Source organism: Neolamprologus brichardi, chromosome 7 (assembly GCF_056152115.1).
Source record: "Neolamprologus brichardi isolate AB-2024 chromosome 7, ASM5615211v1, whole genome shotgun sequence".
Lineage (NCBI taxonomy): Eukaryota > Metazoa > Chordata > Actinopteri > Cichliformes > Cichlidae > Neolamprologus > Neolamprologus brichardi.
Window position 1 is genome coordinate 26663096 of NC_142110.1, and position 19539 is coordinate 26682634.

The 19539-nt window shown below is 39.8% G+C and overlaps 1 protein-coding gene and 1 pseudogene across 1 annotated transcript; both read left to right on the forward strand.

Annotated features, from left to right (window-relative positions):
• The first annotated feature begins 290 nt into the window (after positions 1-290).
• Positions 291-19418, forward strand: cry2 (cryptochrome circadian regulator 2). The gene is made up of 13 exons (XM_087843387.1): positions 291-581; positions 5113-5221; positions 5896-6038; positions 7068-7252; positions 7424-7512; positions 9132-9272; positions 11585-11710; positions 12004-12189; positions 12312-12463; positions 12868-13070; positions 14461-14541; positions 14642-15096; positions 16871-19418. Exons 1-12 carry the CDS (start codon positions 424-426, stop codon positions 15088-15090), a joined length of 2022 nt encoding a protein of 673 aa, XP_087699513.1. The 5' UTR covers positions 291-423; the 3' UTR covers positions 15091-15096; positions 16871-19418.
• Positions 9597-11028, forward strand: LOC148102034 (uncharacterized; annotated as a pseudogene).
• Positions 19419-19539: the final 121 nt, after the last annotated feature.

Below are 19539 nucleotides of genomic sequence, written 5' to 3' on the forward strand. Positions count from 1 at the left end.
TGCAATGTGCTATAGTTTTAGTGCTGGAATGGTTTCCAAAATTAAACGGTGGGGCCCAAGGTGATATTTGTTTTCACGGGTCCCCAAATCCCTGCAGGCACCCGTGCTGGTCTGTATCAGAAAGGCGACACAACCCCTCACCGATGCTGCCTGCATCTGCAGCTTCAACCAAGTACAAGTCTCTAGTTTTGTAATTCATGTTCACGATTTCAATTCTGTCCAACCAGCAAACCGACACAACCTAACCTATAGCCATGCCCACAGAACAGGCCACGCCCCTGAGTGTCAGTTTTCGTTTGACAGTGAGTAAAGTTTGTTGGGAGTCGTTGAGTTGTCAGTGATTTTAACCTTTTTGCTTAATTTCGCCTGTTTTTTTTTTTTTTTCTTTTGGATTTTACTATAACGATGGAATAACAAATAAGAATGGTGGTGAATTCAGTCCACTGGTTTCGTAAATGTCTGCGGTTGCACGATAATCCTGCGCTGCAGGAGGCCCTGAATGGAGCGGACGCAGTGCGCTGTGTTTATATTCTAGACCCCTTTTTTGCTGGAGCTGCTAACGTGGGAATCAACCGATGGAGGTTTGTGACTTCATATTGTGAACGTTTGTGGTTATTAAAGGCTAACTTAACCCAGTGAAATACAGGAAGAGCATTCACTAGGTCAATATTTACACGATCCATTACTCTTGGGCCTCTGCTCCACGTCATTTAGCTAATGCTAGCATAGAATGGAAACCGATTAATGCTGAGCGCCATTGAAGAAATACATAACTTTAACTTATCGTCGTATATCAGCCAAATATGTCCACTTAAAAGGCGAAGTGTTTAACGTAAATTAAATACTGTACATTCTTGTTCGGCTTACACTCAAAATTACATAAAAAAAAAAAAACACTGGAGCTAATTCTTGATGGTGTCTGAAAGGCTTCTGCTAACCAAGTTAACTTACAACAGTTTGGTACAGAAACTATGGAGACAACGATGTCCATTTAACACGAGTAAAGAAAGGTTCGCATGAAATGGCAAAGCCCGGTTAATCACGCAAGCGGAGAGAGGTGCACTATGGCAGTTGGATGTCAATTTCGATTTGCTTAGTGAGTAGCTATGCGAAAATTATTACAAAATAATTCATTGTCACGCCTGCCAAGGAAACATAGAGGTTGCTATAGTAAATTAATTGATAATGACGCTCCAACACGGCATAGCTGGAATAACTGCATAAACGTCAACACTCCACCACGTTTCAGAAGAGAACGCTGTACTTTCTGTTTACTACAGGTATTTGGCAATATATAAACACATTTATCCAAAATTCCTCAAATGTCAGTGCTTCTCAAGCGCAACGGTTTGATACGTTATGTTAAAATTTATACCACTATAAAGTGTATTTTAAAATTCTATATATTTTCATAATTTTTGGTTATCGGTAATAATATTAAGGTTGTTGCATATTCATCAATTAAATTTTTTCTAGTTATAATATACTAGTGGCTTGGATATGGGTATTTGGTAATACAAATGTATTACTTATTACTTGGTTACTTGAGTATTTGGTAAATATTAAAAGGTAAAAGACAAAAAACTCCACAGGTCTTTTAAAACGAACTGCTCATTGGATTGGAATATAGAATTTATAAGGTTTTTAAGTTTAACTGCATAAATTTCTTATATGCAAAAAGTAAAACAATCTCAGGTACAGTCAAAGGTCAGTCAAATAAAATAAGGTACACACGCTAATTAAATTTTGCTTTATTAGGCTTTCTTACATTAATAGAAGGCAAAAATCATTCTGACGGTATTATATCACCTGGATGAGGTAGATTTTGTGTCTGTTTATATGTATGTGTTTGTGTGTGTGTGTGTGTGTGTGTGTTTAAGTCAATTAGTGTATATTTTGTGTCTGTAAGCCTTTAAAGGAGTATGTTGTGGCTGCAATAAACAAAAGCAACAAAATCAGCATTGGGAAGTTTGCCTTTTGTGTTGATGCAAAAGTTTGTGCTGCTGAAAACAGCAAGTTATAATGCTGTACATGTTAGTATGTAATTATTAAGAATTATCAATACTTATGGCAACTAATTTCCCAGTCTACTAAAAAAAAAGTTTCGTTTAGAGAAAAAAAATTGAATAACCAACTTGTCTAAAACTAAGAAACACTCAGATATTACGTTAAATTTGAGAACTGTTTAATGGACAGTGTCAAAACCAACAACAAAGATATTTGAACCCATTAATCCCATTCTTCAGTAATGAATCATGGAGCACCTCGCATCGTTTAGAGCAGGTCCCCTACTGATCGGAGGGTTAGTGGTTCAATCCTAGGCTCCTCCAGTCTGCATGCCAAGTATCCTTGGGCAAGATACTAACCCCAAGTTGCTCTCCGATGCATCCATCGGAATCTGAATGTGTATGAATGAAGTTAGGAAGCACTAAGTATAAAAAGAAAGTGCTTGTGTGAATGGGTGTGATTGGGTGAATGGGGCATGTTGTAGAAAAGTAGTTTGAAAAGAATCAGTCCATTAACCATTTACCATCCCACACACTGCTAATGCAACATTAACTCCCGGCCTCCCAACTGGAAAATCTTCTACCCGGCACGCTGTGCTGAGCATGTCTGTTTATATACTACTAGATAGGGGAAAAATATGGCGACAGCGGGAGTTTCAGATAAGTGAGAGAATGACACTTGCTGTCGTTTGGATTTCACTAGGAGGATGTTGAACAAAATGTGATAATTACCAGAACATGCCTTAAAGACATTGCTGCAAAAAGTAGCAGTAACACTAATTTATCCAACAAGCTGAAAAGTCATCCACTGCAAAATGAAGCCTGTTTTAAACACGGCATATCAATGTCTTCCCACACAGCAAAGAAAACGTTAAATAAACCAGCTCTGATATCTGCCACTGTTGTTTCTGAATGTTTCTGTAATTTGAGGTCAGCACATTTTTATTTTATGGTTTTTGTTATAAGCACAAGAGTACCTTTTTAAGGTCATTTAATTTTTATCTTATGTATTTTTTCTTGATGTAGTTTTTTGTTGTTGTTGTTGTTATGATATTTTGTTTGGTAAAGGTTTAGTGTTGACCACTGAAAGAGACTTTCTGTGGCAGTATTGTCATTTGTGAAAAACATCTGTGTGCAAATATTGAATGGTCGATTTGAATGAGTATACCAGTGCAATTTTAGGCACTATATGATTGATTTTTTTAGGATGCTATTGAAACGTATCACCCACAAAAAATTGCAAAATTTGATTTTCCTCATATCACCCAGCCCTAACTCCAAACAGACAAGAAGAAAAACACTTAAAATAAACTGATCTCAATTATGATATTTAAAAAAAAAATCTCTTACTATAAAAGATGTTCACATTTTAATATAATATGACAAATTAGCATCCAAAAAACTAAAAAGCTGCGACTGAAATGTGTGGCACGTTGTGCTGTGGATTATGAATGATCCACACTGTTCAAAGCTGATTGACAGCTACTTTAATAAAAGTTAAAACCTAAAATAATTGAACAATTGGGGGAAACCTCGAGCCTTTCCCTGCCCAGCCAATAGTAAGTAATCTCTCCAGTGTGTCCCGGGTCTACATCTGGACCTCCTCTCGGTAGGACATTATCAGCTGCAACACCTTAGCTGGCTCATTTCAATGTGGAGGAGTAGCGCCTCTACTCTCAGCCCCTCCCATATGACTAAACCCCCGGCCTATCGTCCACCTTGAACTTAAATGTCTCTAGGGCCAGATATCAGTACGTCCCACTGCAGCGGCGCATGGTCTGAGCACAGGGTGAACGGGTGTCTCAGGAGGTAATAAAAAAGGGTGTCTACCACTCACTGGATTACCAGACACTTTCTCTCCACTGTACTGTATCTGACCTCTCTCAGACAGTCTCCGGCTGACCTGCTGGGACAAAACGGTCGGAGTAGCCTACTACGCACAGTTTCTGTTGCCTAAACAGATAAGCAGCTACAGCTGTGGTTTGTATATTTTAGGCTCACTGTAGATTTCCTTGCTGTAAAACAAACAGTGCTGGATTGAAGCTGCTACAAAGTTCGTTTTTCTTCAAGTCAGACTTTGTTGATCAGCTGGTTTGATGAAGGATTCCCACCAGCTGATTCTAAGTAAAGGTTTTAATGGTGATTATAGAAACAGAATTGCTGTTTTGGATGCTAGGAAAAACAGTCTTCTCTGTAATGGCTCTGCTGCTTTGCTCTTCTGTGTGTGTGTGTGTGTGTGTGTGTGTGTGTGGATGGAATCCACTCCATATTAAACACAGTGTCTTCATCATCAGTCTTTTTGTTGAAAAATTGGGAGCTGTGTAATGTAGTCATACTTTTCATTCACAGGCATGCTCCCAAGTATGTTTCTATTGCAGATCTTTTTTTTCTTTTTTTTAAATCACAAATGTGGATAAAGCTCTCACGTCAACATGGTAAATGGACTGGTTCTTATATAGCACTTTTCTACTCTGAGCACTCAAAGCTCTTTATACAACTTGTTCATTCACACAAGCACTTTTCTAGGTTTTCAGTGCTACCTAACTAACATTCATACACATTCACACTCCGATGAATGCATCGGAGAGCAACCTGGAGTTAGTATCTTGCCCAAGGATATTTGGCATGCAGACTAGAGCAAACTGGGATCGCACCAGCAACCTTCCAGTTAGTAGGTGACCCGATTTACTACCTGAGCTCAGTCATCACATGATGATGACTGAGCATTAAATATTTTAAGTAAAGCATTGACCCCAAAAAATTGCTCAGGGTTTTTTATGTCATGTTATTTAATTTCAAATTCAAATTCAATGAATAGTTGCAGCCCGACTGAATAAGCTGCATTCCTCACTCTGAAAAAGAGTCTGAGAATCTTTCTTTTATGTTTAAGAAAAACATTGCTTTCTTGACTTTGTAAATAAAGACCACAATCACAAGAGCCAACCTTCACTCTCTACCTGCACAATGAGCCTGGGCCACCTTTTTTACTGGTTCATCGCTGTTCTTTCCTTGGACCGCTTTTCATAGATACGAACCATAGGTGCTGATCACTGCAAACTGGGAACACCCCACAAGGGAGTTTATGTTCACGTTTATGTCTGTGCAGGTTTCTCTTGGAAGCTCTGGAGGACCTGGACAGCAGTCTCAAGAAGCTCAACTCCAGGCTTTTTGTAGTCAGAGGGCAGCCTACAGATGTGTTCCCCAGGCTTTTCAAGGTCTGTATTCCTGTCAGTTGCCTCTCCTCTGTTATTCCTCATCTGCAAAGAATGTTCGGACAGTACAGATGCAGAATTTGCATGTGGGATATATTTATTTTTACATTTTTCTCACTGAAATTGCTGTTCTAATATTTTTCTGCTTCTAAAACTAGATTAAAGATCTAGAACTGAACAAGGTCACATTCATATGTCTATCATTTGCATACAAAAACCAAACCTTTCATCTATGTTTTCAATGCTTTTAGCTAATGCATTACAATTAATTTAGCTCTCTGTTAACCATTTATCTAGTTATAAGGTAGCATTTTATGCTACCTTATAACAAACCAAATCAGATAATTTTTCTTTTAAGCTAGCCATGTGTTTCACTGCTACCATCAGTGTGAACAGGAAACACAACAGATGAAGTGGCTGTCAAATACATTTCATTTTCTTTACTTCTTATTTCTGTTCAAACTGACCCATTTGGAGCAATCCAGTTTGGCATTATAAACCGAAGCTTGAATGCACAACTTGAATACAAAAGTTTGACTTGGTGGTCTGGGTTATAAGTAGGCACATGGTAGATCTATACAAGACTTACAAACTGTTAAAGCCAAAGATTTAATTAGTTCTTTGATCATTGTTACTATTTAACATCCTTTTTCGAATTCTTTTATTCTTTGCTGCAGGAGTGGAACGTGACCAGGCTGACCTTTGAATATGACCCAGAGCCTTACGGGAAAGAGAGGGATGGCGCAATCATTAAGTTGGCCCAAGAATTTGGAGTGGAGACCATTGTCAGAAACTCTCATACCCTCTACAACCTAGATAGGTTTGTGTTTTCCACACAATTAGTCTATTTCTAGTGGTATCCCCACCACAAACTATTATTATTATTATTATGCAACTCCATTTAGTCTCTTCCTTCCTGTATCAGCAGTCCATTCTTGTATAACGACAGGAGCTCTTTATTGACAAGTGTTTGAGAAGTCATTTTAAAAAGTAATTCTTTTACCTTAACAAAAGGTAATGAATAAGTCTTCATAGTCTGCTGTAACCAGTATTTGATAGCAAGCTTATGGACTTAGGTATCATTTTCCTTTTGTTTGTTTGTTTTTTTAACTTGTTAATCCAATTCTCAGTTACGTATAGTCAAGCTCATTTGGAAAATGACAATTTTGACCTCATACAACAACAACAGTGGCTTTAAAATTAAGCAGTTGTGAATTAAAGTGTCGACCTGCACCTTTAATACTGAAACTGATGACTGGGTTTCCTGCCTTGAGGTGATGTCCTAGATTTAGCTTCTGCTGTCTTTGGTTGATACTTGAATACCTTCCTTAGTTTTGTATTCAGGAAGTGAATCACATGCTCAGTCAAACTGAACTCAAGTGACTGACTAATCCTATAACAAATATGTGAAATTAATCAGCTAGCTGATTAAACACAGATGCTCTTGCAAACTTACATCTTAAGAACAGTTCATTAATAGTTTTGTGTATTAACTGTTGTAACATTACTCAGTGTTTTCCTTGGTTAATATCACTGCGTGGTTCACCTGAAAATAATTTCCTGATGGCTTTTTGGTACCAACAACTGGCAACTCACTTAATACAGTCTGTCCCTAATCATTAAAAAATGTGGTAATGTCAGTGTTACATCAGGGCGCACCAATTGACCATTGCTTTTAATCACTTGTTCAAAGGCTGAGCATAGTGTTGTCACGCCGTGTGGAGCCCCTTTACATATTGCCGACACACTGTATTTCCCAGACTTCTCTGCCAGAGAGGCCACTGGTAAACTGATACAGATATGTTGCTGTGTGTTACTCAAATTTTCTTCCTTTTCTGTTTTGCTACAGGATAATAGAGATGAACAACAACAGTCCTCCTCTGACGTTTAAGCGTTTTCAGACTATTGTGAGCAGACTGGAGTTGCCTAGGAGACCTCTGCCTCCCATCACTCAGCAACAAATGGACAAATGTCACACCAAAATAGGAGACAACCATGACCAGCTATACAGTATCCCTTCTTTAGAAGAATTAGGTATGCATAATTTATGTTTTCACGTAAAGTTTTTCTATAACATTTATGTTTTTAATCTGATTTTAAGAAAAATAATTAATGGTTTGCACACTACACAACTCTACTTTCCTTATTTATTGAATCTAAAGTTAACACATTGATCTGTATTTGTACTTATTTTGATGTGCCCAGGTTTCAGGACAGAGGGTTTACCTCCAGCTGTGTGGCATGGAGGAGAGTCTCAGGCATTGGACAGACTCGGTAAACATCTGGACAAAAAGGTAAAGCTAAAGTCAAAGTGCTTTAATTGGTCTAATCCAGAATCCAGGAGTTTATTTTGAATGCTAAGTTGCATTGGCTGATTTTTTTGTTTCTTTGTTTGTTTGTTTACTTTTGTCCTCCTTGTTCGTAAACTTTCAGTAAATTTCCACAGAATAGGGATAAATTAGTAATTTGACAGTGTTGCCTCCTTGCTCTGCTATTCATACCTACTTACCTGGTAATCTCCGGATGTAATGCAAGTTTTTCCGTGTACGATGGTTAAAATGGTTTTATCGTAACAATCGAGTATACAAGATGGCTGCTGTGTTTGCTTCGGATTACTCCTCACCCCCTACCCACCCCTGTTGCTTGTCACGTGCTCCATAATGTTGTGCTGTGGACATTTATGTGCTTTCTGTGTAGAGGAGGTTTTTTGTTTTCTGTTCTCATGCTGTCCTCCCATAGGAGCCCAGCATGAGTAGAGGTCTCTTTTTTTCCCTCTTGGACTTTCCCATTGTTGTGTATATTTCAGTGTTTTTCCGTAATACTACCGATCTCCGACCTGTCTCCTCATGTGATGTCTGTGTTGTGTATGTAAGGCCCCGCAGTGCCATTTCACTGCAGGGCAACTTGCATGTGACAAATAAAGTTTTCTCGAATCTTGAATCTTGTATAAGTTGCCATGGCAATGTTAAGCCTGTTTGCATGTAATTCACTGAGTTTTTTTTTCTTCTCACACGCACTGCGAATGCATCAAACATTTTTAAGTTCATTTGTTTAACTTTTGTCTCATGAATTCTTGCTTGATGTAGTTTTTTTTTGCTATGATCTTTTGTTTATTAAAGGTCTAGTGTTGACCACAGGAAGAGACTTACTGTGGCAGTATTGTCATTTATGAGAAACTTGTGTGTGCAACTGATGGTTTTTGTATTCAAAGTAGAAAAAAAACATTGAATGGTTGATTTGAATGAGTATGCCAGTGCAATTTCAGCCACTATATGGTTGAAAATAACATTTGTTTTTGTAGTTTATTTAAACATATGGTGATATATATCGTATATTGTGATATAGCCAAATAATATCATGATTGTGACTCCATGAGGCTTTCATTGATATACTTTTTTTTCCATTGTAATTTTGCGTTTGTGAATCACTCCCTACTTTCACTCCTTGAAAGCCTTAGTGTCTTTATTCGCTCTGTTTGTATCCAGTCATGCTGTTTACCTGTAGCAATTAATTTAGAGTTACTACACATATTTCTGTAAGCATTACACAGCTAGTCTTGTCTTGCTTCTTTTCAGTTTTTACCCCTCACACGTAAAAGGCTGATGAAATATTTGCGTGACCCCACTTGGGTTGGAGAGAATATATCATAAAATATAAAGTACTTTTTGGCATAGTGGTTGGACAGTCATAATTTAAGTGTTGTGGACAGCATGGATAGCTAAGTTTGTAAATGTGATAACTCAAGAATGAGGTGCAGTAGGAGCTTCAAATTCATATCATAGGTGTATCTGCTAGGAGGCTGAGGGGTCACACTGGTGGGGTCAAGCTTTTTTTTTTTTCTTTTTTTTTTTTCTTTCACATGATACAGCCACAGCTTGAAGATGATGATTCCTGATTGTGTCTGTCTCTTTAGGTGTGGGTAACCAGCTTGGAGCACTCCCGTGTTAACACCTGCTCTCTGTATGCCAGTCCTACCGGTCTCAGCCCCTACCTGCGTTTCGGGTGTCTGTCCTGCAGAGTTTTGTACTACAACCTGAGAGAGCTCTACATGAAGGTACTGTCACAGATAAAATGACTCAAAACAACCAAAGGGTGGTTTAAAATGTCTTCAATTAATATTCATCTAAAAAAGGCCTTAAAAATGTTACATTGACCTAAATCTGTATTGGATAGTTATTGCATGTTTCTCTTGACTACATCAGAACTTCCAGCAGACAGTGATTCAGTTTATTTTTTAAGGTATTTATTAGTTTAAAAAAAAATTATTTAATTTTTTTTAAATTACTTTTGCCAAGGAGTTCCCCTGTTTAAGAAGAGGCTCTGAGGGGTGTGCTCCTACAGCAGGGGGATTACACTCTCTCAGCCTCTGGGAAAGTCTATGCAAGGGTATTGGAGTGGAGAGTCCATCTGTTTGTAGATTCTTGGATTCTGGGGGAATAATCTGGATTTTGTCCTCCTTGCGGACCTCTGGACCAGCTCTAAATCCTTTCGAAGATATTCGAGGGTGTCTGGGAGTTTGTCCAACCAGTTAAAGAAATGATTTGTTGACATGGAAAAGACATTTGACTGAGTCCTTTGACGTATCCAGTGGGGGGTGCTTCGCAAGTATGGGATCTCTGGCCCATTGTTACTGTCCATTCGTTCCCTGTAAACAAGAGCTTTATTCCTATTGATGGTAGTAACTTTTCACTACTGATATACAGCAGTGACAGTGGAGTGTCATTCGGACTGGAGAGGTGTCGTCTGATGGTAACAAAGAGAGGGAAGGTAGTCAGAACTGAGGGGATTGAACTACCACAAGGCAACATTGCAGACAATGAGGACAGCTACAAGTACATGGGAATCCCGCAGGCAAATGGGAACCACGAAGAGGTCGCTAGGAAACGCGCAACCACTAAATACCTGTAGAGAATCAGGCAAGTCCTAAAAAGTCCGCTGAATGGGAAGTACAAGAGCTGGGTTATCAACACTTACACCATGCCTGTGGTCAAGTAATCAAGGAGGAGATGGAAGCCAGTGGTGTCAAGACAAGGAAGCTACTCACCATGCATGGAGGGTTTCACCCCTAATCCAGCACCCTGAAACTGTACACCAAGCGGAAGGAAGGAGGCCAGACACTAGTAAGTGTTAGTACCACGATCAAGGATGACACAACGAACATCCATAAGTACATCAGGAAGATGTCCATGTCCAACCGCATGCTTAATGAATACTTGAGGAAGCAGAAACCCAAAAAAGAGGAGCAAGAGGAAGAATCATCATGGAAGAACAGGCCCCTGCACGGTATGTACCACCGGCAGATAGGATTTCTGGATGTCAGCCACTTCCTCTATCAGTCGCTGGACAAAGCTGGACTGATAGACAGCACGGAGGCACTAATCATGGCAGCACAGGAACAAGCACTGAGCACAAGATCCATAGAGGCTGGGGTCTATTACACCAGGCAAGACCCCATGACAAAATGATAGTGGCTAACTAACCGGACATAGTGCTGGTAGACAAGTAGATGTAGTGATTCCGAATGACTGCAACATCAGGAAAAAGGAAAACGAGAAGTGCCAACTGCTCACAGAAGAGCTCAAGAAGATGTGGAAGGTGAAGGTAACAGTGGTCCCAGTGGTAGTTGGAGCACTTGGTGTGGTGACTCCCAAACTAGGTGAGTGGCTCCAGCAGATCCCAGGAACAACATTGGAGATCTCTGTCCAGAAGAGCGCAGTGCTAGAAACAGCTAAGAAACTGTGCAGAACCCTCAAGTTTCCAGGCTTCTGGTAGAGGACCCGACCTGGAGGATAGACCGCCCGCTGGGGCAAGAGGGGAATTTTTAAAAAAATAATGTTATGTATTAGATTTATCATCTTTTTTTTTTTTTATTATTATGTTTGTCTCCTTCTCCATGGCTCTGTACTTGCTCTTCAGCCTCTTTCCACTCAACTCAAGTCTTTCTACTGAAATCCTGGTCACTGTTGAAAGCATGGATGAACTGACAGCTCCCCAAAAACGAAGCCAAAATGTCTCTATCACCCTGTGGTGTCTGGCTGCAGATTAGGTCATAAACGCTGTCTCCTCGATGTTATCTGATGGGAGTGGGGTCAGCCTAAAAATTTTTTTTAAAAAGTTCTCCTCAGATAAATTTTTCACAAAGATGCTTTCTGCAACAGGCTGGGCTCTTCTTCAGATCGTTTCCAGGGCTGATTTTTAAATATGTGCAAACAGTAACATTCTGCTGTCTCTCTCCTCACATGTAAGGACAGTAACACGAATTGAGAAAAGCTTGCACTTCAATAACCCCTCATTAATGGAGTTTTAACACAGTGTTAACTGAAGATGAATTACTTTCTCATCCCAGTTTTTCTGTTCTTCCATCAGGTCCGCAAACGCTGTACTCCTCCTCTGTCCCTGTTCGGCCAGCTCTTATGGAGGGAATTCTTTTACACTGCAGCCACCAACAACCCAAACTTTGACCGTATGGATGGAAACCCCATCTGTGTCCAGGTGAACCTTTGCAGGGAGTGGATGTGTAAATAAGCATTACTGTAGGTAAAAGAGTTATTAGCACCTGTCTCTAGATAAAGTGGCACAAACTGACATTTTATAATAAGCCCCCCCCCCCCCCCCCCCCCCCCCCCCCCAAAAAAAATAAGATAAACAGCTGCATTATCAATTTTGGAACCAGGTGAGAGTGACTGAAAAGTTGATTTCTCAGCTTATAAGTACAGGTAACATGTTTATCAGCCTAAATATATGTCTAAACACAGTTACTTACTATGTAACATGTTTGTTTCCAGATCCCATGGGACCAGAACCCAGAAGCACTGGCCAAGTGGGCTGAGGGTCGGACTGGTTTCCCCTGGATCGACGCCATTATGACCCAGTTGAGACAAGAGGGCTGGATCCACCACCTGGCGCGGCACGCTGTGGCCTGCTTTCTCACCAGGGGAGACTTGTGGATCAGCTGGGAGAGCGGCATGAAAGTAGGACTGTCTGTTTTTTCATTCAATCTGAAACCTGTTGTCTCTCAGGTGATGAACAGGTAAATTGACCTTATAAGACACGGTAACAGTGCTCCCTGCAATCTGGTTCTGTGTTCCTGCAGGTGTTTGAGGAACTGCTGCTGGATGCAGACTGGAGTGTGAATGCTGGTAGCTGGATGTGGTTGTCCTGTAGTGCTTTCTTTCAGCAGTTCTTCCACTGCTACTGTCCTGTTGGCTTCGGAAGGAGAACTGACCCGACGGGAGACTACATCAGGTATCTCGTACCATCACATTCTGAACACATCATTACCTCTGAAGGGAGGTAGCATGTAATCAATTCTGTTTACTTGTTAGTCTGTTTTATGACAGTCTAGCATCCAAAGTTTTCAGGATATAATTTCCAAATTTTGTGTTATATTTTATACCAATAACAGCTCAAAACATTGTGCACATGAGGACCAAATTGCTTCTTTTTTTGTCCAATATAAGCTTGACGTCAGGGGCTTTTGAGCATGTAGATAACTGATGTCGTAATGCACTCATGTGAAAAGGGTTAAAATGTCTATAAATTCTGGAATGGATGATTAAGCTCTGCTATAGGCTGACTTAAAGTAATTTGAAGTGAAACACATGCCATATCAGATCAGTTCAGATTATATTCTTTTGAAATCTCTGCAGGCATTACATCCCCATTCTTAAGGACTACCCGAACCGGTATATCTATGAGCCATGGAACGCCCCTGAGTCACTACAGAAAGCAGCCAACTGTGTGGTGGGAGTGGATTACCCCAAACCTATGATCAACCATGCAGAGAGTAGTAGGCTCAACATTGAGAGGATGAAACAAGTTTACCAGCAGCTTTCCCACTACAGAGGACTCAGTAAGTCATCATACCAAAGGGCAAAGTGTGCCACTCCCTTCATGCTGAGATTGGTTTGGATTAGGGCAGTGCAATATGAGTAGAATCTCACTGGTCCTGGTATAAGAATTTGTTTCCCTGGATTACGACATATATCACATCACAGTGCATTTTCTGTACATATATTACATAGTTAATGTAATTATTACATCGAAAGCACTATTTCTGTTTTACATTTAAATAAATCAAAAATGAAATGAACTTGGGGGCTTATGTGGCGTTATCCCGTAGTGATACATGCTACATGACCCTATGCAGTCACGCAATTACTTCCCTGAGGTCTCTGCCTTTCATTACTGCTCCTGTATGTTTGTCAGGAATCTAGCTTGTGTACAAACACTGACTGCAGAGTGTCCAGTCTCGGTTGAAGTGCACCATTAAGCTAATACAGGGATGTGTTGGGTGTACAGACCATTCCACTCTAAAAACTGCACAATAATGCAACACAACAAAAATGTCCATTATGAAAACTCAAAATGGCATTATAACAGTTGCTCTCCTACTGCTATAAGAAGAATAGCACCTCAAGATCTTTTTAGGTGTGGGCCTAAACCCGCTGCAGGACATTGTTTCTTGAAAATTCCATCAGTAATTCATTGTAGGAATGTGCAATTCAAATAAGAGAGAGGCTTCTGTGGATTGACTTCTATTAATTATTCACTCACTATTCACTATAATCACTATTCTATATAATTTGTTTTTGCATTCATGCACCTCACAGATGGTAACAGTAGCAGCATGACATGACAGTTGTCTGTCGATAACCTGAACAGACTGACAAAACACAGACACCCCAAGTCAAAATATACAGACACCCCAGGCCCGATTTAACAATCCAAGAAGGCGTCAGTTAAACAGAAGAATCTGTACTGATACTGTTGTGTGCCTGTGACTTGCTAAATAAGCCATATGCAGAGCTGAATCCGATTGAGATGCTGTGGCATGACCTTAAAAAGGTGGTTCATGCTCGAAAAACCTCTAGTGTGGCTGAATTAAAACAATTCTCTAAAGATGAGTGGACCAAAATCTCTCCACAGTGCTGTGAATGACTACCAGTTATCACAAACGCTTGATTGCAGTTGCTGCTGTTAAGTGTGGCGCAACTAGTTATTAGGTTTAGGGGGCAATCACTTCACACAGGGCCATTTAAGTTTGGATTTTTTTCCCCTTAATAATAAACACCTTTGTGCATGGAGGGAGTGTCATGTCATTATCTACCAATGACAGTGCTACCACAGTATATCTCGGCATAACAAATAATTGGGACAATATAAGAAGATTTATCACTTTATCATTAGATAGGACATTAAATCAACATTGCACTTATAAAGTATGTATGTGTGTATGTTAGGTCTGCTAGCATCTGTACCAACAATCCAGGAAGAAGCAGAGCCACCGATGACTGATGAGTCCCAGACCAGCAGTGGCCCAGGTCGGAAGAAACAAAGAACCAAGATTAATTTTCTCCCTAAAAAGAATGTTCACAAATAAACTGTACGCAATTTGCTCATTATTGTTTTCTGTTTTCTTAGATTCTCCTCAAAGAGTTCCTGCAAACACAGAGGGAGCTGGCTGCTATGAAGCTCCTGATTCTTCGACAGTCTGTCCATCCTCCACATCAGCCCCACATCCAGACCAGGAGTACCAGGCTCCTTGCATCTCCTCAGGTTGCCACACTGATACCAGTCATCCTCCTTCCCTTTCCTCAATACAGGGACACAGCCCACCGTTAAAGTCCAAACCGTGCTCCCCTTCATCTTCTTGTTCATCTCAGTCATCCTCATTGGGAACAAAGAGAAAAGGCCTTAGCCGCAAGGTGCGACGTGGCCAGAGGCAGCGAGGGCGACAGTACTGCACTCTAACAGCTCGCGAGGAGGCTACAGGACAAGAGGAGACGATGGAGGAGGACATGGAGCAGGATGAGGAAAGAATGGAGGAGGAAGAGGAGACTTGTGCAGAAACTGCAGGACAGCTAGAGTGATAAAAGGTGAAACATTTGGTGTCTGCGTTTGTATTCAATACATAGAAACAAATAATTATTTACAAAATGTGGATTTTGTTGCCAGTGACTGATATTCAAGCTCAGCAAAGTCACCAAAAGAAATGAGAACAATCCTGAAAAGTTGAAGTTAAGATATCTGCTAAAAAAAAATCATGTCACACATTCTAATATGGCATTGCAGCACCTTTAGCTTTTATGTTGTATGCTATTGCATCACTTCAATAAGCTTGTGCATTGTCACATTTCTGGAGGGGAGTCAAGAACCGGTTGTCCCATTCCTTAGAAAATTGTTAGTCTGCTTGTTTGTCGATCTCACGTATCAATTCTAGTTGCACTTGCACTACAATCGGGTGATTTCAGTTTGTGTGTTGGAGGAGGATATTACCAGTGCAGTGAATATGGATATAACATTAAATTTTTATTGCACAAAAAGACAAGAGCACAGGGTAAGTTTAACCTGATCCAGGACAGAAACTGCTGCATTATACTGCTTCAGAATATCACGTTGCATAATCTACCAGACCTAATAGAAAACAATATCCCTGTGTGCTCTGGTGAAATGGCCTGATGAGGTTCGGGCCAGTCACTCAAACAGGACCTTAAGGTAGAAGGTCATTATTATATTCCATATGCCCTGTCATCGGGTTATAGTGAGCTGCCTGGAGCAGCTCCATCAGTGGGATGTGTCCCAAACTCCTGGCTTCCAACCCTTTCAACACTCCTGCCCCTACGTTCATGTTGCTCTCAGTGGGTGGGGCACAGTGTCCTTAGCTGCCAGGTCCTGGGGAAAAACAGCAAATGTGGCACTACATACAATATATTGTTTAGCTTGTGTTTGGGGCCTCTGAAGCAGCCGGTCATGATGGAGATGGACCCTAGAGCCTCCTCCTCTTGGCTGGGACTGACTGACTGCCTGCCACTGGTTGCGGCAGTCCCACTGGCCCTATGTGTATGCGTAGTGCTCTCTCGGCTGGGTGTTCCTCTGCCAGCGTCCCCACTGGGTCCAAGCCAGCTGGGCATTGGCAGTGGACCCATTCAGTGCCTGGTAGAAGTCCCTCCACGAACTGCTCCAACACAATCAAGTGAAACAGGTTATTTGTTATAGTTATTTATTATATACACGAGTAGTCAACTGACCTCATTTTTTGGGGCATATAATGACTTGAAGCTCAAAATAATCAAAATATTTGGTAATACAAATGCAAAACGGAAACACTTAGGCATCATCCTGAGAAGTTTTACTTACTGTACAAACATTAACATAAACAAGGTATCAATGCGACGCACTAACTTAACTGTCAAAAACTGGCCTGTTCAGAGTGGACGTTACAGCTCCAGGGTGCTGGCATTTTAAATGCTGACGCACTGCAATAGTGCTGTCATGGAGGGAAACCTTAGATTTGATTTCAGGAGATGACCTGACCTCTCCTTTTATTTTTCAGGGTATTTATCCTGGACTTTTTGTCTTTTATTACATGGATTATTTACCTAATAAATCCTAATAGTTCAGTACATGTATATTCTTTATGTATGAGCTGTTCAACTTGAGCCTGACTTTTCTTGTGCGTAAAATAACTGAGTCTCTTTCTCACAAAGAGGGTTATAGGTTATTAATTCTCTTTAGATTCTGCGTATCAAAATGCTCTTACCTTTACTACGCGGCAAAGACGTGAATTCTATTGCTGATTATTATTTTATTACTTTTTATAATTGTTTTTGTTTTACAATTTTAAAATCTTTCCTGCTGTTTTTTCTTCAGGTGGAATGTAAAAGAAGAATGAGGGAAGAAATGAATCCCGCACACCGGGACACGTAAAGACACACAAAGAACAATCTTCTGGACATGTGGATAAATACAAACAGAAGCATGTATACAACACTAGTGAAAGATGTACAAAAGCATTTAGATCCTACTTCAGTCAAGAGAAATGCTAAAAAGCTGTCTAGATGAGCATTTTAATAATATCATTAAAAGTAACTTGACTGAAACTGATTCCAGCATGTGGACGTTCATTTCCCTCAGAAATTCTTAAGTATGAGTAAACGTTTGTAGAATTCCACCTCTGAAGCACACGGTGAATAAGAAGCAATGTCAACTTCTTCACACTGAAGCCATACAACACACAGTGGCACTTGTTCTTCCCTTAGCACTCAATGTGTCTGTCATATTTCTGCACTCGACAATCTCTAAGGTGAAATGACGATTTTACATACAGTGACTTGTTACTATGCTTTACGAGGTTTAACGAGTGTTGATCTGAATCGCAAACTAAATGAAGATGAACAAGTAAAGCTAAGTATGCCGGAAACCATCTTGTGCTCTTTGATAGAAGAACTTCAACGTCACTTCAAGTTCAACCTGACATAGGCCGGCCATCTTGCGAGTTCACAATTATAATTTGTACAAGGAAGATTAGCAGTAGACAACTGTGCACTTGTCGTAGCATGGAGAACCGTTCCAGTTAAGAACTAGTACCACAGTCTTCGTCTTTAACTACAGCTGCAGGTATCAGCCCACCAAAAGCTTCCGGCAACTTTTACTGGGTTATACGCTAGGTTCAGATTTTGCAGCATCCCGATATTCCTTTTAATGGAAAGACCAAGGGTAGATTGGCTTTATTTTGTGCACTGTATAAGGCTGTATCTTCAACTTTTTGCCATCTTTTCTTAGCAAAGACTGAGCATTAGCCCATGTAACATGGATTTTCTTGTCAAAGAAACAGATTATAAAAAAGCGGGTGCTCTCGCCCAAGTTAAGTCTAGTTGTTAAAGCTCAAACACCTTAAGAACTGAAGTTGCTGTAACACATACAGCCAAATTCAAAAAAGTTTCGGGGGCTTTTTGGTTTTTGTAAATAGTTTTGATGAAGAAAAGCACCAAGACTTCTTTTTTTCTACACAGACGTGAAATGGTTTTATGCTCATGTTGAGCATTAAATCAGCTGGGTTTTTTTTCTTCTTCTCAGTCTGAATCTTGCATGTGGCTTCAGTGTGAAGACAGTTTTTAGGAGGCACTTGTTTACACAGTTGCTCCAAGCTCCAACTGTTTGTAAATACTGTAAATCCCCAATTTTGAATATATCTGATATTTTTTGTTACTAACTATGGTAACTAGGGAATTGGCTAATATTTGATTGTCTATGAATCCTTCGTGTATTTGGTGGTTTGTGGAAAAAATGGCAAATGGCTGACTGAATATGACAGTGGATCCTGTAGATATGGTGCAGGGGGATGGAAGGCATGAAAGAGGGTCATTTTCCTCTGTGGCAACTTAAGATCCTGCTTGTGTCACCTGAATATAGCAGAAACAAGTGTTGTGCTTTTCTTCTCACATTTATCTGTTTGTATATAAAATTAAATATCATAACCTGTCTATTTTGCTAGAAATAGTATGGAGGGGTTTTCATAAAGGCTCATGGCTGCCCAGAGTGTCCACTAGAGGGCAACACCAGATCCAGCAGTGAGTGTACTACAGTGATTCCACACCTTGTTTTTTCTCTTAGCCTGCAGGAATAATAATAATAACGATAATAATAATAATAAAGTTAAACTGACTATCATTCTCTTGTTTCCTTCAACCAACAATTTTAAAAAGAAAGTGTTTTACTTTTTGAATAAATAGGATTAGCCTAATCGCTTTCTTTCACCAGCAAAGTTCAAAGATCTTCAGGATCATGGCTCAACAGCTATGAATAAGTAAAGTGACACACATCGGTACAGCCTGAAATAATTTTGCACTTGATATATTATCTGCTGATTATTAGTAATTAAAAAAAATTCTAGGTGACAACTTTATATATCATTTTACAACTTTAGCATAAAATATTTTTAGGAATAATTAGTCACTTTGCCAAAACAAATTGCAGTAAATTGTATTTTTTTTTTTTAAGTCAGCTATCATAGACATCTCCAACTTATACTGATAGACAGAAATAAAAGACTACTTCAATAAAAGATGTACTTTTCCTTTGTGTCAAACAAATCTCCGTAAATATAATTATGAAGTCTATTTATATGCACATGTTTGTGTAAAACAAAAGAGGTAAATTTGACAACCATGCATAAGTGAAATTTGCCTGCAGGAGACTGGGCTGGAGAAAAAACAAGTGGAAACTGTACGCTGGCCAGAAAAGTTCAGTTCCAACTTTTCCTAGAAGCAACAGCAGTGCTGACATGCTGGTGTGCTCCTTCACATTCTACTTGCTGACAGCATAATGTGTTGCCTGAGTCCAGCATGAAATACTTGGATATTTATTTGTTTTGTATTCTAAACATAATGTTTATTTTCATTAAAACTGATGAAAAGTTGCCACTGGAATGTGTGTGGGTTTTTCTTTGTTTGTTTTTAATAATGTGCTCTCAGCTTGGTCCATAAAAGGATTCCTTGCTACAGAGAAATGCCTTTTCCAAGTCCAAAAAACACGTGTGG

Bases quoted from the DNA above. Each gene is read 5' to 3' on its own strand.
- cry2 (XM_087843387.1), top strand. From the start codon at position 424: ATGGTGGTGAATTCAGTCCACTGGTTTCGTAAATGTCTGCGGTTGCAC. The intron at 7,253-7,423 runs GTATGCATAATT...TGATGTGCCCAG, and splicing joins CCCTTCTTTAGAAGAATTAG to GTTTCAGGACAGAGGGTTTA. The intron at 11,711-12,003 runs GTGAACCTTTGC...GTTTGTTTCCAG, and splicing joins GAAACCCCATCTGTGTCCAG to ATCCCATGGGACCAGAACCC.